Source organism: Diospyros lotus, chromosome 13 (assembly GCF_014633365.1).
Source record: "Diospyros lotus cultivar Yz01 chromosome 13, ASM1463336v1, whole genome shotgun sequence".
NCBI classification, from domain to species: Eukaryota; Viridiplantae; Streptophyta; class Magnoliopsida; order Ericales; family Ebenaceae; genus Diospyros; species Diospyros lotus.
Genome location: NC_068350.1, coordinates 4,988,510 through 5,006,487, shown reverse-complemented (window position 1 = coordinate 5,006,487; position 17,978 = coordinate 4,988,510). Strand labels below are relative to the sequence as shown.

The following is a 17,978-nucleotide window of genomic DNA, read 5'->3' as shown; positions in this document are numbered from 1 at the left end:
TTTGATTGCATAATTTTTTTTTTTATGGAAAATAATCAATTTTCACCCAAATTCTAGCTTGTTTGACTTGTTAAATTTTTTAAGTAATTTATTTTCCCATTTTGAATCATGTGATACCCATTTGCTAGTTTTGCTGGAAAACATTTTCCTATGAGAGCTGGAATAGATTTTCCAAAGAAATGAAAAATCAACTCTATTGTCTTCCTCTCTGCAAATCATTCATATCTACAAATCATTCGAAGCTATCTGACATGGTAGCAAGCGAGAGGCAAGGGAAGCTATGCAATGATGGCGATAGGGAAAGCTCGGCCAATGACGACAATGGTGACAGGGGAAGCTCGACAGCAATGGCGATGGGGAAGCTTGGCTAGTGACGACGATAGCGATGGGGGAAGTTCGGCTAGTGACAACGATTGCGACAGGAGAAACTCGACCAGCGACAGCTGCGATGACCAGTGATGACGGTCTTTCTCCTTCGTCTTCTTCCTCATCACCATCTCATTTGCAGCTATAATTATATATATATATATACACGTGTATATATATTTATATGTATGAAAATTAAACATCAAAATTAAAAAAAAATAATAATTTCTAGCTAGAAATTTAAACTAATTAAATACCTTAGTTAATATTTTTTTCTAAAATTTAATTCTAGACAATTCAATTACCTATAAAATAAATTTTTTTTACTCAAATTTCATGCTAACAACAATCAAACGTATCTTAAGGAAAGCCCATAGGAAAGCCCATAGAAATTTATAATATGGGGAGGAACACCAACCAATGCCCCTACCTCGCTTGACCTTCCCTAAATTGATGACATGGCATAATCTTAGGCATTCATCTCTACAACTCTCCAAGAAGAAAACAAGCAAAAAAACAAATGGAAGAAGAATAGGCAAGAAAACTCATATTTATAGCACTCTATGACTTGATTTCCGGTGAGTTTAGCTTGAGGAGTGGAGGGCGACTAATTAATGACGTTGTCACCACAATTATTTACCTTTGATACCCTTATCAAGAAAGATCCAACAACTACGTGTTGCATTTCACACTTCTCCCTTTGTTGACCAAATAAGCCATATGTGCTGGAGATACCCTGCTTCACAGCCTACAACTCTTGAGAATGATGCAATTCAGGTCAAACCAAACCCAAACCCCAAATCCAAAAAGGGGCAGCATGGCTAACCCCGGGTCAAGTGAGCCCTTCGCCGGCTTAGTTGACCATTTTAAACAGGCCGAATGGGTTTAAGAGAACAATTCACTCTGTGAGTCCTTTTATTTTTTATTTTTTTTAAATGTAAGACAGGCCAAATGAGTAACATGATAGTAGTTTAGATAGAGTGGGGCATTTTTGTGGGTCAAGCTATGGGCCACATAGATTAGGCCAGACCCACATCTCTATAAGGAGGTCCTGTCGATGTCATCATACTTGTAAAAAATGTTATTTGTATTTTTTAAAGTACATCTTAAATTATATAATATAATTGAAATGATATTATCATCTAAGATGACGAGATGGCATGAGATAGTAAAATTATGATTAAAATATCCCTTATTCAAGATAGTGAAGCGAGAAGATGACACGTAAGAGATATTTTAATTATTTACGTGCGTGTATAGCCTTTGATGTACAAGTGACATAATCTTACTCGTAAGTATCATACTAAATATAGTACCCATATTTAAGCAAATTTGGATATAATATGAGATATAGTTTATATATTATGGTATTATTTATTAACTAATATATAGATTAAAAAAAATGAAATATGAAAAATATTTTAAATAAAAATAATTTTTATTATATTTATTAAATTTATCTGATAACTTTTAAAAAAAGTCACGTGATTTATTATTTGAAATTTTTTAGATAATTTTTTTTTCTTTTAGATAAATTTATTATAGACTTTACAGAGAAAAAAAAATAATACATATATTCTCTAAGTATTTTAAAAAAATTAATAAATAATTTAATAAAAATTTTAAAATACTTTTTAACTTTATTTTTATCATTTTATAATTCATAAAATATTTTTATATTATATTAATATAATTTTACCTTATTAATTTTAACAAACGTTCACAAAATAGATATCATGTACCTTTAGGAAAATCATTTTTCCTGCAATGGTCACGTGAGACCATTTTCCTTCAAATTATGAAAATCAAATTCCTTAGGGTAGGAGATGGAATTTTCTAGACAATTGAAAACAGAGGATAGGTGGCGATTAGGGGAGGAGGGAGAAGGGCAGGTGGGTGGGGAGAGTTTACAAATTATTTATATTTTGTATTTTTAATAATTAATAAATATAAATATATAAAAAGAAAAAAGAAAAAATATTTTATATAAATTATTTCTTTGAAAAACAAAAAAATAATAATTTTTTAGTTTTATTTGTTTGAGAAAATAATTTAATTAATTTAAAATATATTATTATTTTAATTTTTTTGTGTAAAATTTAATATTTTTTAATATATTTTTATCATTAAACTTCATGAAAAATGATCAAATTTTATGAAAAATATTACTAATCAAACATCAAAAAATAGAAAATAATATCATTTTTCAAATAAAAAATTATATCAATCAAACAGGTTAAAATTTTAATTTCAAAAAATTCATTTTTTCTATAATTTAATTTTCTAAAATTTATTTTTTTTCCATTTAAATTTTACCTTGCGATCAAATGGACCTAAATGTGTGAAATGAGAAGCCTCGGAAGAAGTGCAAGATCAATGAAAAGGCCTGAAGTTGGAAGGAGAAAGCAATCACTTAACCGCATCCTCCACGGCACAAAGTTTAAAACGATGGCAAGTATGACTTTTCACCCCTTCCGCTATGGCACAATTCAATCCCCAACTCTTCTATTTGTTTTTCTGATGAAGTTCCGTTTGGTTGGCAAAATTGGGAGCACGTGACTTCCTTGAAAGGGCATGTGGCTGTGACTTCCTTGCCCTTCTTACCCATCCTCTCCTTCATTTTGTCTTCTTCTCTTTCTCTTCGAATTGTGAGCCTCCTCCTCTCGGTGGATATAATAATAATTCTTATAAATGTAGCATTCTCTTACCTAAGTCTAAATTAGAGATTCTATTTTTATCTTAATCTTCATATATAAATACGTGAATATAATTTTTAAATAATAAAAAATACACAGTGCGATCATGGACATGATCAATTTTTTGCCCAACTATGTAAATTTAATTTTATTTCAATTTTTTTTTATTGCTTGATTTGTTCCTTAAACATAAAAGCTTGTAAAAGAAATTGTAGCCTTATTTTGTGTTTTTTCTTTTGACTAAGTAAATTTTAGCCTTATTTAAAATGGGTATTTTTTTCTTACTCAAAAGTATTAAAAATAAATTTAAAAAACATTAAAATTTAAGGTTCAATGTTTGAATACTATCATTTGTGAAATATGATAGTGTAAGAAAAAAGATATTTGAAAATGAGATAGATTTATGGTGAAGTTGAAGTGACAGTTTATTAAAATACGAGATACATAATTAAAATAATTTGGAATATTATGCAATGAGTGAACTGAATGGAAAATAAAAAATAATTACAGAAGTAAGGGGAGGCAAACAGAATTTTGCAGAAGCCCAATATATGAGTAGGCTTTGGGCCTCATTCATACTTTGTTGTGGACTTTAGCTAGGCCCAATTTTGGCCCAGTTTACACCAAAAGGAAAGTTGCCCACAAACGAAGATTCCACTTTGAAAAATTATCTTTAGCTGTATCTCTTTGATAAGTAAATAATAAAAATATATTTTAGTTAAAAATAGAGTCTATTTTTGTATAAAATATTATAAGTTAGCATTTTTCCAAAATCCAATAAACCCTAAACATTACAAATGAAGCAGAGATACAAACTAAGGACCTATTTGTATTTGGTTTTAACTTTCATGTTTTTATTTTCTATATTTGGTTTTCATTTTATCGAAAAAATAAAAATTCAGCATGTTATTTAATAAGGCTACTTATTTTTAAAATTCCATATATAAGAACTAAATAGTAAATAAAACAGGCTTAATAAAAGTAGGGTTGATTACTCATAACAAAAAATTAGGGTTCATAATTAAACATATGTAATAGATCATTTAATATTAGCAAAAATATGCTTATGTCCATAATATTTTACCAACAAAATAATTAATTAGGTAGCATTTGTTAAAATGAGAAATATAAAATTATATCAAGATAAGATTAAAATATTTTTCAAATCAAAATATATAATAGTCAAGATAAAACTGATAAGTATTTTAAAATTTTTAATCAAATTATTTGTTAAATTTTTTGGGATGCATAGGGGGAAACATGGGCTATTTTTTTTTTTTATCTATATGGTCTAAAATAAATTTATCTAAAAGTGGGAATTTTAAATTTATTTGAATAATTTTAGATAAAAAGTCACTTAACTTTTTTTTAAGCGTTGTGAAATAAATTTAACAAATTCAATGAAAAATATTTTATCTGAAATATTTTTTTTATATTTTATTTTTTTCAATCTATATATTAATTAACAAATACTATTTTAATGTATAATTTTACATGAATAAATTATAAATTATCCCAACTCAATTTTGCATGAATAAAATTAAAAACCATTCAAATTATGATTATTTTATATAAAACTTGTCACACATATTCGACTAACTTTACTTTTAATTATTTATTTAAATATAAATAATTAAAAATTATTAAAGAAGTATACTAATACACAAAGAAACTTTAATTATTAAAAATATTGAAATTTGTTAATAATTGTTACTATTAGTAAAAAATTATGTACATTATAATCCTATACTATGATTTCTTACTTTATTTGAGAATTAATTAAAATATATAAATAAAAAAATAAACCAGAAAAAAATTTAATTTATTGAAAAGATCAATTGATTTCATAATTTAACAGAGCACAAAACTTAAATCAAATTGTTTGGAGTGGTTCTTAAAAATTATCAAACCATAATGGACTACTAATTTATGAAATTGTGGTTTAATGGTTTGGAACCGTTTACTTTGGCTGATTTGAGCGGTTTAGTTTTTTTTTTTTTTTTTGTTTCTCACCCTAATGGGTGGGAATGTAACATTCAATAGTTTGAGGGGATAAATGTCATAGAACCATTAGTATAAGGGGGTAACCGTAATATACCATAACAGGTCATGCGATTCTTACCAAATCTGGCCCCGTCCATGTGGCTGCACGCTGTTTGCCCAACTTAACGGGACCGGGACAAACTGTGACGGTACCATCTCACGGCACGTTAACCATGTGATCGCGCTCCCACCCACCGATCTAACGTCGTCTCCGGACGAGCCCTAACCCTAACGTCCCTCCCATGGCGTCGTGTGACGACGACTTCTCTCTCCTCGGTGACGATAACGCCCAGCCGTCAACCCCCAACCTCGTCCACCACCACCAAATCGCCGCCGCCCACCACCACCCCCACGGCCGGGCCTTTACTCCGCGGTTTCCGTCTAAGTCTACTCCGATCCACGGGCCACCTCCCTCCGCCGCCGCGCGGCGGAGAGTCCCAACGAGGCGGCTGGAGAAGGAGTCCGCGGGGATAACTACGGCGAGGGTGCGTTCTGCTCCCAGCCGGATCCGAAGTGTGCGACGTCGTATCATGACGTTAATCCTTTCGCGGAGAATGACTCGAATCCGTTCGACGACGGGCCTGATCCGACCAAATCTAGGGCTAACCTGTCGAACGAGAAGCGTAGGGACCGAGAGGAGCTCAGCGACGGCGGGACGCCTTATTCTTACAACAAGAAACCGAAATTCGCCGGCGGTGGCGGAGGCGGAGCGAGTTCCGCCAGTGGCGGCGGAGAGTACAGGAAGGACAGGGAGGAGTGGAGTGACACGGCGATTGCGTGTCTCCTAGACGCGTACACGGAGAAGTTTACGCAACTGAACAGGGGCAATTTGCGGGGGAGGGACTGGGAGGAGGTAGCAGCTATTGTGAGTGAGAGATGCGAGAAGCAAACGAAGAGTGTTGAGCAGTGCAAGAACAAAGTGGACAATTTGAAGAAGAGATACAAGTTGGAGCGGCATAGGATGAACAATGGCGGCGTTTCAGCAAGTCATTGGCCGTGGTTCAAGAAGATGGAGGTTATTGTTGGTAATTCATTACCCTCAAAGGCTGTACCAGATGACGACAAGGCTGTTGCTGGATCGTCAAACTCGCTTAGACAATCAAAAAGGTGTGTTTGTTGGTTGTTAGTCACTCTTTGAAAAAAATTCCAGCTTGATAAGTGTGCGCGTGATCAATTATTCTGGTTTGGTTTGCGTTTTATGGGTAAATTTAGTAATCTGATAACCATGGAAGTAAATTATTTTTCCCAAGACTATAGGGAGTGATTAGTTTCGTGATAGAAGCTTTCTTCTACTTCCTGATTGCACACACCGAAATTACTTGGCAATTCATCCGAGCTGGCTTTAGGTTCAATTTAAAGAGAACTTAAATTACTTGGCAATTCTGGGTTATCGAGATCCAGTAATCTCATTGTATACTATAGACCTTGTTATATAGAGAGAACTTGAAGTTTTTTGTTTTTTTGTTTGTCAGTGCAAATTTCCCATCTAGAGTGATGATCAATGAGGGGAGTTATGGCTGTTGGTTGGATTAAGGTTGTATATCATGTTGTGGAAAAAGCTTGGTACGGGCAATGGATGGGTTTTGGATTTTTTATTCTGGTCATCATTCAATAAATTTGGAAATGGATGTTGTGGTGGTGGTTTTAGAGGCTTTATATGGAATGGACAGTTTTTTGATTAGGGAGGGAGGAAGAGAAATGAGTGTCCAATCATGGAAATTTCAGGTTAATCTAAAGACTCCAAGTACTTCATCTTGGGTGAGAGTTAATGGGATTGATTTTCCTGGGAGAGAATGATGTTTGGATAATGCAAGATGTTTCAAGGATTTGATTTATTTGAATTTTTCAGTTTCTAATAAGAATATCCTGACAAGTTGATGTCTAAGCAGAGTTGGTAAATCATTACTTATTTTTTCTTTTAAGGTGCTCAAGTGATGCTGTGTGAAAATGCTTTTAGCCAAGGCTGAGCTCTCAGAAGAATATTCTGTTAGGAGGAGTCTGAAGAAAATGAATATTCTTTGCAATGTGTTAGAGATGAAAAAGTGAGTTGTGGGATGGAGTCAGAAAGAAGTTGGTTAATACTTAAGCACCATCAATTATGATGGTGGGTAGGAAGGGTGGAGATATATGGAGGAGTGGGAGAGAGGGGAATTGTTAAAATAAAATATATTAAAACAAAAACAGGAGGGTGGACCCTATACGAGGAAGAAGCAGAAAAGTTAAATAAACAAATTAAAATGTCTTCATAATAACGGGTAAAATATATCAAAACCAAACAGTAGGAGGTTGAACCCTATACAAGGAAGAACAATAAAGGGAAAATAAACAAAACTAAAATGTCTACACATCAACAGGAAGATACAGATCATCTATGAACTCCACAAAGAAAACAAGTCTACAAGGATTACACTACTAATTTAGGACTTTTAAGATGGCAGAGAATTCTACCATTTGAAGAAAAACATTCCCAATAGCTGGCATCATTCAGTGACCAACAGAAAGAGAGAGAAAGAAAAGGGGGGGGGGGGGGGGGATCAAACTTTTTCTCACAGCTGGGTAATGAAGAAGAATGCAGTCTGCAAACTCACCATTGTCCTTATACATATAGCACTGGTCTACCACAAGATGCTTCTTTGTAACTTGTAAGGCAATTATTTGAGGTAGGAATAGAACCAGCTGGAGATGCTGAAACATTTTGTCTTTAGCCAAATTAATATGAAGCCTTGAAGGTAGCAAGACAACCTTAATGTCCTAAGCTTGTGTTTTGAGGTTTAATAAAATATAAATGGCTTTCTACTCAAAATGTCATACCCAACCTTCTTAACAGGCTTACCTGTTATTAGGCTAAACACCTCTATCAGTATGATGACCTAAAATGGAGATAAAGGATCCTCCTGAAAATGCAGGAATGAATCTAGCTCCACTGCATTCAAATTCAAATTTCCCATGCTGCAACTGCAAGCCCTTCAGAATCAGTATTGGGTTTCAGGCAGGCAATATCATATTTGTTTTTGGGCTTCTGGACTTTGTGAGTTTTCAGCTAGTTGTAATGGTTATTCTCTTTCTGTTTCTCTTTTATTAGTGGTTGGTGCCAATGGCCACCTTCTTTTATTTAAATTCATTTGGCTTATTTAACAAAAAAGGGAGAGAGAGAAGTGTTTGAGTGATGCCTAAGTGCTGCTACTGGTCTGGAATACGAGAAAAATATACTTCGATAAAGGAAGTTGCTTGGGTGAAAGATATAAGATTAATTAACAAAAAAATATATAAATAAAAAGACATAAGATTTGCCAATAAAGTTCGAGGGTGTTTAGCTTAAGTTAAATCATAGGAGCTTATACGCTCTTACAACTTTTATTTGGAAATTTTAGGTTTTAAGGATATTTTATTTTGATCTTTTAATTGGTCAACAAGAACTTTTCTGAGACATCTAATAAGCTCTCCACAACAAAAAAAGAAAAAAAGAAAAAAAAAGAGGCTAGAGGTTACCAGCTTTTGCAAAAAGCTGTTGCAAGACCTTATAAACTGGGTAGCTTATAAGTTTTTCCAAGTTAGCCAAACAGTTGAAAAGAAATATAAGCTGTTAGGGAGCTTATAATGATAGGGATATTTTTCTATTTTGATTTTAAAAATAAGATTTAGATTAGGTTTTGTCTTGATGTGTTTTGATTTATCATAGTTATTTTGAGATAATAGAATTTTAGTTGATTTGAGGATTGGATAGAGTTATATTTGATTTTAGAGATTATAATCATATTTGATTAGTTGTTATCTTTAATTGCCTATAAATAGGCAACATGATGTAACTTTTTATTCAGCTTTGGATGATTGAATAATATGATTTCCCCTTCTTGAGTTTCTCTCTTATCTCTCTCTCCCTCTCTCTCTCTCTCTCTCAGTTTTTTCTTCTTCTTCTCGTCCAGCATCATATAAACTCCCTTTGACCAGCAAAAACAGTAAGCCAAGCACCCTCTTAATCCATTTATTTATACATGAATGTTTACGGTGGTGTAATTATTGAGACATGTTCCAAAAAGAACATGAATACTTTTTTATGTAGAAATGGTTTACATAGTGTAACATAGGTTCTGGTCCTTGAATCTCTGAGAATGAAAACTATACAAATGAAAGAAAAGAACTACACTTGGCTGGCCTAAGACCATGCATATAGCATAAATTAACCTAGTAAAAGACTGTGGATCAACACTTTAGCATATTAAATTTCTGGAAGTACACTTGATTCCCGTGAGCAATACAAATAAAACTACTAATATCCAGAACTTGATTCAATCCAATCTTGTTTCAATCATGATGTATTGGATTTCCTTTCTTTACATACATTATCCTTAGCAAGTGTTGCATCTTTACATTATACTTGCAGAGATAGGTCATGAGAGAGAAAAATAGAACCTTTCAGCAAGTATGGTAATTACTTATGCTATCATACTGATTTTTCTTTATTTTTTAACTTTGTCGTTTATTGCTCACTTAAGTTAGTCTTATCCAGGATGCATTGTTCTGGGTTGAGACTTGAGATTTGAGGGGGCTCTTTCATGTTTCCTGAGTTCCCTTTTTTGTGGTTCAAGTCAAGCAGATGTTTCTATTAGTATTTTTTTGTTCATTATTATTCAAATGCACACACATACACATAACACCTATTCTCATCTGATGTTGGCTATTTGTTTGGGGCAGATATGGAATTGCAACACCCAGCCCTAGTGCACAGATAACTAACATGAAGTCGAAATCTTTAACAAACCCTAGATGGCGAAGGGTTGTTTTCAAAATTAGTGGAGCTGCTCTAGCTGGCAGTGGTCCTCATAATATTGACCCAAAGGTTTATATTGATCTTCCTTGTGCTTATAGAGATTTTGATCAAACCACGGCTTTAACCATTTTGATCATATATCTGGTCATTTACTGGATTGATTTTTTTTGTTTGGGTTCAAATTTGATAGGTGGCAATGCTTATTGCTCGAGAAGTCTCAACTGCTTGCCGCCTTGGTGTTGAGGTATTAATTTTTAAATGATTGTCAATTGAACCTGGATTTTCTGTTGTCATATGAAGCTTGACTGGTGACATATCCTTGTGTAATACTTAGGTGGCAATTGTTGTCGGAGGCCGTAATTTCTTCTGTGGAGACACTTGGGTTACGGCAACTGGTTTAGATAGATGTACAGCTTATCAAATTGGGTAAAGTGGTTATCATTGCCAATTTCTCCCTTTTAAGTCATAACTTTTTTTTTTTAAGCGATCATGATACTTGTCACATGTCAAATGGCATTTTCTTTGTTTTGCTGAGATTTTCTGTTGCTAATTTTAACCTTTTGTTTTGCCCTTTTGTGATGATATCTTTACTTTCTTCTCTATGATTTTGTTGTGCATATGTGTGTTCTTTCTTTTATTTTATTATTTTTTGGTTAATTCTTTCTTGTATTTTCCCTAAAGACTTTTCATGCAACAGATTCTTTTGCTATGTCTAGATGAAAAGTGAAAAAAGAAATAGTGCCTTAACTTATTACCACCATAACTTTGCTTTTATCTTTTTTTTTTACATGGAAATAGTACTCTAGATAGTAAATTTTGAGAGAAGTCAGATGTGATAAATATCAGACAACTTGGGAGAGTGTGGTTGTTTGAAAGTACAAGAACATTGACGGGGCAATAATAAGTAATCAACTCTTCTTTTTGACCCTATATTTTCTTGGCTTATTTTGGCTTAGTTATCTCTTTCTTCTTTGGAGGGCTTTTTTTATTTTTTGGGGAATGATTGTTGATTTTAGTTCCTTTGTTAATAATGAGATGATCCATCCATGATGAGGAATCGAAGGAGTATCTTGGAAGATTAGAAGTTAGGAAATTCAACAATAATGTTGTTTTCTAATCAATCTTATGGTGTTTTTGCTATGGAGATCTTGTAGGATTATGACATAGTAATAGGGGAAGATTAATGGTTTACGAAGAAAAAATGGTTAAATTGGCACAATTTAGAAGGTTTATATAGTTGCTTGATGTGCAATGTCATCTTTCACTAGTTAAGACATTTTCTACTCTACCTAGTGAGATTAAGGCTCGTGATTATTGTTATTGTTATAAGAGACTTTCTACTAGAAGAGCTAGAAGAGGTGCAATCTCTATGTAGCTAGAAGGTATTTGTTCTATTACGTGCTATGGTATTTAATTTTAAATGCTAGAAAGAGTCTATTTCAAATCACTAAAAGTAGGGTTGTAATTGAATCGAATCGAGACGAGCCAACTTCTAGGCTTGAGCTCGAGCTCAGCTCGCCAAAAGGTTGGGGAGCCAAGCTCGAGCTCGAGCTCGCCAATAGGCTTGAGCTCACTAGTAGGCTCGAGCTTGCCAAAATTTGTTATTTTACTTAAATTTAATTTTCTATTTTGTTTTATTATATATACATATATTATATTATATTATGTTAAGTGATTAAATTAATATATATATATATAATAATTTTAAACATATTCAAATTAGTTATATTATTATAATAATTTAAAGTTTGATAACTTTATGTTAAATAATATATTTATAAAATTATAAATAAATGTATTAATGTATTTATAAATGAGCTTGTTCATGTTTAATGTATTAGTTATATTATTAATGTATTTATTCACGAACTTCTAATCGAATACGTTTATAAGCCTCTAATCGAGCATATTAGTATTCACAAGTCTCTAATCGAATATATTTGTGAGTTTTAACTAGTCGAGTTTTACTAAGTTCAAGTTCGGCTCGTTTACAAATTGAGTTTCAAAGTTGGGTTCAAGCTCAACTCATTTACCTTAATGAACAAAGTCGAACGAGTTTTTGTTAAATCGAACACTAAGCCATTTGTGAACGGCTTGGCTCATTTGTGACCCTAATTAAAAGACTATCATTTGATTTCATTTCTCCTTTGTGTATACTCAAATTCTTTCCTTCTTACCTGTTAAATCTCATAGGTGGTTGTTTACTGCATTAGATATTTCAACAGCCATTTGTTTAACAAGGTTCAACTTAATTGTCTCAAGTGGCAGATACCTTACCTTATTCATTGGCATTTCACTGTGTCCCACTTAATAGGTTTCTGACCTCTTGTCCATTAATCAGGATACTCAAGAAAGATGTAGAACGAGAGGTAAATTAGTTAATATACTCTAACTAATGCAAGTTTATTACCTTTGTATAGGTTGTGTCCAATGTTCTAAAATGTGCTAGGTGCTAGTTATGCGCTAGACGGGGGCCTAGCGCCTACGGCACCTAGGAAAAATGTTGTGAAGTTACACTAGTATAATTGTATAAGTTATTATAGTGTAACTAAGGAGGAGGATGGTGCAACAAGCAGGAAGTAGCACGGAGCAAGGAGGAAGATGGCCATATGTACCGGAGGAAGAAGAGCGAGAATGGGCAGGGAGGGAATGATCCGATTGGCGATGAGAGAGAGAGAGAGAGAGAGAGAGACTACGAGATCGGCGGCGACGACAAGTCTAGGAGAGACAACCCAGGCGGCATGCGACGAGAGGGAGAGAACGGGAAAGCGACGATCGACGAGAGAGAGTTACGACGAAAGAGAGAAAGAGAAAGATAAAGATAATTGGCTCAGACCTCGCGCGACCCAGGCGGCTAGACGCTGCCTGGGCTACCTAGCCGTCAATTAGGCTCGATTAATCTGGACTGGTGCCTAGGGGTGCCGATTTGGCCTTAATTGCTGCGGCCAAGGGCTGCCTAGCGACCTTGGCTGCCTTTTTGAACACTGGTTGTGCCTCTTCCAGCCCATCAACTTTACCTTTTATCTTTTATTGGTATTTTTTACTTGGCTCTGCCCTTAAAGGCATAATCAAGAGCAAAGAAGAGTTGATGAAGTCTATTTGTTGTTTTATTATCTGCACTCACCTGATGTCAAGTATGATTTTGTTTGTCGGAAAATTTCAATTTTATGGACCTTGAATTTTGTGGATATGAAGTGCGGGGAAAATCATTTTTTCCTCTGTTAACCATATAGTTTTTTAAGGCTGCCTACAGTTTGACTGCAATGACAGCTTTATATCATTCAATGTCATATTCATGTCCTAGACCTGATTCAGATGTGACATTTTCAATTTTTACCAGTATGATGGCAACTGTGATGAATTCCATATTGCTTCAGTCAGCTTTAGAGAAGATGGGTATCCAGACTCGAGTGCAAACGGCATTTGCAATGCCAGAGGTTGGTGAACCATACAGTAGACAAAGGGCTATTCGGCATCTTGAAAAAGGAAGAGTTGTAATATTTGGTGGTATTGGTGCTGGCACTGGAAACCCACTCTTCTCCACTGATACAGCAGCCGCTCTTAGGGCTTCCGAGAGTATGGCATTGCTTCATTTGGGAAATTCCCTCTTTCTGTTGTTAATAGCTTAATTACGGATTTGTTGTTATATATATATATTTTGTATATATGAATGAAAATACGAAACCCCTTGTTCCTCTTCAGTTCACGCAGATGCTGTCCTGAAAGGTACCAATGTAGATGGTATTTATCTCTGCGACTCCAGAAGCAACAATGTCATTTTTGAACATATTTCCTTCAGGGAGTTGGCCTCCAGAGGTACTTCTCCTATGGATACAATGGCAGTATCATTCTGTGAGGAGAATGGAATTCCTGGTTTGTATATGTTTTTTTTTTTTCTATTCTTTGATTTTAAGCAAGAAGGATGGAAGAGTAGCCAATCTCTGTTTTCATTCTAATATTGTGAAAGTGTATTTCTTCTTGCAGTTCTGGTATTTAACCTTCATGAACCTGGCAACATATCAAGAGCACTGTGTGGAGAACAAGTTGGCACGCTGATTGATCAGACCGGAAGAGTTAGCTAATTCTTGGGGATCATCATATAGATATAATGCTTGGCATTTCAACATGTGATTGTGAGGTGGAATAAAATTGGTGGCTCTCTCTGGAAGTAAGAGGTGATTTTGAACTTGTGTATGGGATAATCCCAATCGTGTTAGGGCAGATCTCAGCAAGAAACCACACTGGTTAGGACTTCTCCCGTTGTGTTATGCTATAGAACATAAGCTTCTAATATGCTTGTGCTGTTAACTCATTGTCTACAGTAATAACAACATGATCCATGACTTGCTTTGATCATTGCCTTCTTGTTCTTTCTCGGGTATTTCTCATGCTTGTAAATTGTTCCAACTTCTCCCAGTAATTAGTGGGGGAGCAGAGTCGACTCAAATGGATTAATTGATAGTGGTTTCAAGAGCGCCCCCCCCCCCCCCCCCCCCCCCCCCAAAAAAAAAAAAAAAAAAAAAAACTGGCTCAAAATGTTCAATGATGCAAGTGCTCGTGGCATGTTTCTTTCTGCAGCTCCTTAATGATAATGGTAGGTCATGCTGCACCATGATGGATTAATGTTGCTGAGTATGATAGGACTTTTGACTTGCTGTAGGTGTTTTAAACTGTACCACAGCTGTTGGTTTATGGTTGTAATTTTGTTACGTATGATATAAATGACTCATCATGCTTTGTTGATCAGCAGATTATGCTCGAGTCAAATAGATTTTTCCACTGTAATGTAAACTTTCGACAGCATCCAAAGGTTTTTACTGGAATTTTAGGCAGTTCATGGAAGCTGCCTCTCCTTGGTAAAGAATAAATATGGAGAGATGTGACCACCACAGGTTCTGAAGAACTCTTGACTTTAGTGAAAGGTGAAAAGAAACTGTCCCCTGCCACTGCTAGATAGACGTGGATGTGTTTGCTTGCCTTTTTTCCATCAGCAATGAGTTGGTGACAGTGAAAAAGGAGAGGAATGGATGATTGTTTCAAATAAAGGCAAAGAATAGTAAGGGGCAGGATGTCAACTTTCTTTCCATTTTCTTTTGTTTTCATGGCATCCTTTTCTTGCCATGCACTTATTGTTCAACTTTGTGATTCTGATTTGAGTGTAGCTCTATGAATTGAAACATAAAACACGAGAAAGGGCGTTTTAAGTATGTGAGACTCTGACTTTAAACATAAACGGTCGGGAGAGTGGTGTTTGTCCATAATCTTGATTTACTGTTACTTTTCACAAAAATGCTATGACTTTGCCATTGTTATTAAATCTCATCCCATCCTCATAAGAACAGGACGAAAGTGGGAAGAAAAAGGGCTGTTGTAAATTATGGATTGGTGCCTGCAGAAAAAGTGACTGGCAAGGAACTCGAAATGTCAAAGCTGCATTACATACCAGAAACAAACTAAGGATAAAGCATACAAATATTACAAGGTTGGGATGAAAGAAAACCAGTAGGAAAATCCATAGATACTGAGAACAGAGAGCACGAAACAATAATGATTAGCAATAAGTCGGTGCAATGGGAGAAGATGCTAGGATCGTCAAGAGAGCACCGGCATCAGTAGCCGGCGAGCGCCTCCTCAGTGGTGGCAAGCGATGGCGAGAGCGAGTTGCGTGACTCGTCGTAATCTTCCCCGAGTGGCGACTGCTCCACCCTGATGTCCTCAATCATCTTGGCAACTTCAGCCATAGTTGGCCTTTTCTCAGGCTGTGGCGACACACATGCCAGCCCAACTTGCAGCATTGCCACAAGCTCCTCCTCAATGTTCTTGTACCTGAGCAGCTCCTGATCAAACACTTCTGCCGTCCACTCGTCCTTCACCACTGATAGGACCCATCTGGGCAAGTCCACCGCCTGCTCCTCCTCCTCAAGGCGGGGCCGGGACGGGGACAGGTACCGGGACGGGGCTCTGCCAGTGAGCACTTCCAGTAACAGGACTCCGAAACTGTAGACATCTGCCTTCTGGGAGAGCCTCTTGACTTCGGTTTGTTCTGGCGCTCTGTATCCGCCCAGCCTTGCCGTTGCATGAGCTGGGTTCAAAAGCAACGCTAGCCCAAAATCAGAAATGCAGGCAACTCCATTTTTGTCGAGCAAAACATTGGATGATTTCACATTTCCATGGGGAATTGCTGTTGCAGAGTACTCTGTATGGATCCTGGCTAGCCCTCGCGCCGCTCCCAACACCAAGCTGATCCTTGTTGTCCAATCTAGAGGAATTCTCCCAGGACCGCGGTTTCCTAATTGCATAAACGACCACACATCAACATCAACAAGTTAACATCATCAATTATACATCCATGGGATTATCAAAAACATGTCCCTAGGGTGGTAAGCCTGCTGGTGCTTGTGTGGAGGGTCGCATGATAGACCCCCAAGAGTGGCTTTGCTCCATCATTTAACGCTTGATGTGTTGCTTCTCACGTTAAAGTAGGGTTTAAGAGTAACGGGGCTTTGACGTTGTCACTCAAATCTAAGAATGGATACTATCGATTCTTGTAGACAACAACTAATTAAGTGTTGCTCGAGCAAACCATCCTGTTGAGGCCTACCCTCATGGCAGGGGGATAGCTCCCTCTACCCACAAAGTGTTCTTTCGGGCTCAAGACTTACCCTTAATAAGCAAAAGAAAATACAAACAAAATGGTGGGCATTAAACAGGGAAGGAAACTGTTCTTACCGTGGAGAAGTGAATGCAAGCTTCCATTGGGGAGATAGTCGTAGACGAGAAGTTTCTCCTCTTTAGCGTAGTAGTAAGCTCGAAGCCGGACGATGTTCGGATGCTTGACCTTTCCGATCACATCCATGTACTGCTCGAACTCCTTCCTAGCGCAAGGGTTGGCGTCTTTCAGCCGCTTCACCGCCACAGTGTAGCCGTCGTCCAGCACCGCCTTATACACCGTTCCAAGGCTTCCTTTCCCGAGCATCTCCGCCGATGCCCGAAGCAAATCCTCCAGTTCAAACTGCTTCTTCCTGTCGAAGAATGCCAGCTTGCTCCCATCGGTCGCGTTCGTGCCGTCACTGTCTCCGGCGTAGACCTTCTTCTCGGTGGTGTAGCTACTCGAGCTTCTTCTCTTTGCGCTCTCTGTATCCGATCTCGAACTCGAATCTCTCGAGTTTCTTCCACAATAGTAAGCCACAAGAAACGACGTGATCACCAGCAAGACGACGGAATTGGCAACCACAATTGCAACTATGGCGCCTGGATTAAGGCCTTTCCGGGACGGTTTCTTGTTCTCGTCAATTATGGTGGTGGAAGGTAGCGAACTAGGATTCGACGGAACAGTCTGGGCCGAAGCCGTGGCCGGAGGGGCGTTTGAGAAGGAACAGACTGGCAACGGACCCGATCCGCAAAGACCTTCGTTGCCTGAAAAGCTCGGGTCCCCGAACTTGCCCCGTAAACTCTCCTGTAAGTGGCCATAAAACTCATTGTTGGATAAATTGAGTTCCTTGAGCCCAGGAATTGAGCCGAGAAATCCAGGAACCGGTCCGGAGAGCTCGTTGTTCTGGAGGCGGAGCGTGAGGAGGCGGGTCAGGTTCGAAAGCGAGTCCGGAATCGGACCTTTCAAGTTGTTGTTGGAGAGGTCTAATCGGAGAATTTTAGTGAGCGAAGAGATGGAAGACGGAATCTGGTTTGAGAAATCGTTGTTGGAGAGGTAGAGGAGCTTCAAGCGGGTGCAGTTGGTGAGGGCGTCAAGGGTGCCATTGAGGCGGTTGCCGTGGAGGTCGAGGAGGCGGAGCTGATCGAGGGCCGATAGGGCGGCGATGGGACCGCGGAGGTCGAGGGAGGGGAGGGAGAGGGCGATGACCCGGCCGTTGGAGCAGCGGACGCCTCGCCAGGAGGCGGAGCAGGCGTCGCCGGCGTCAGCAGAGAGCGTCCAGTTGGAGAGGAGTATGCCGTGAGCGTCGGTGTCGGACTGGAAGAGGGAGAGGGCGGCGGTGTCATTGGTGGGTATAGAAAGAGAGAGCCGGGAGAGAGAGAGGCATAGGAGAAGGAGAAGAGAGAGAGAAGCGAGAGAAGAAAGGGCCATGGAGTTGCAGCCTTCAAGGCGGGAA

General features: G+C 37.3%; 2 protein-coding genes across 2 annotated transcripts; one reads left to right on the top strand and one right to left on the bottom strand.

The window, feature by feature from the left end:
* Positions 1-251: 251 nt before the first annotated feature.
* Positions 252-15,080, top strand: LOC127788773 (uridylate kinase PUMPKIN, chloroplastic). The gene is made up of 8 exons (XM_052317382.1): positions 252-366; positions 5,492-6,212; positions 9,798-9,942; positions 10,064-10,117; positions 10,208-10,299; positions 13,214-13,449; positions 13,576-13,746; positions 13,858-15,080. The coding sequence occupies exons 1-8, from the start codon at positions 252-254 to the stop codon at positions 13,953-13,955; spliced, it is 1,632 nt and encodes a 543-aa protein (XP_052173342.1). The 3' UTR covers positions 13,956-15,080.
* Positions 15,081-15,285: 205 nt separating this feature from the next.
* Positions 15,286-17,978, bottom strand: LOC127788664 (leucine-rich repeat receptor-like protein kinase PXC1). Its single transcript, XM_052317221.1, has 2 exons — positions 16,603-17,978; positions 15,286-16,162 (listed from the first exon to the last, which is right to left on the bottom strand). The coding sequence occupies exons 1-2, from the start codon at positions 17,951-17,953 to the stop codon at positions 15,483-15,485; spliced, it is 2,031 nt and encodes a 676-aa protein (XP_052173181.1). The 5' UTR covers positions 17,954-17,978; the 3' UTR covers positions 15,286-15,482.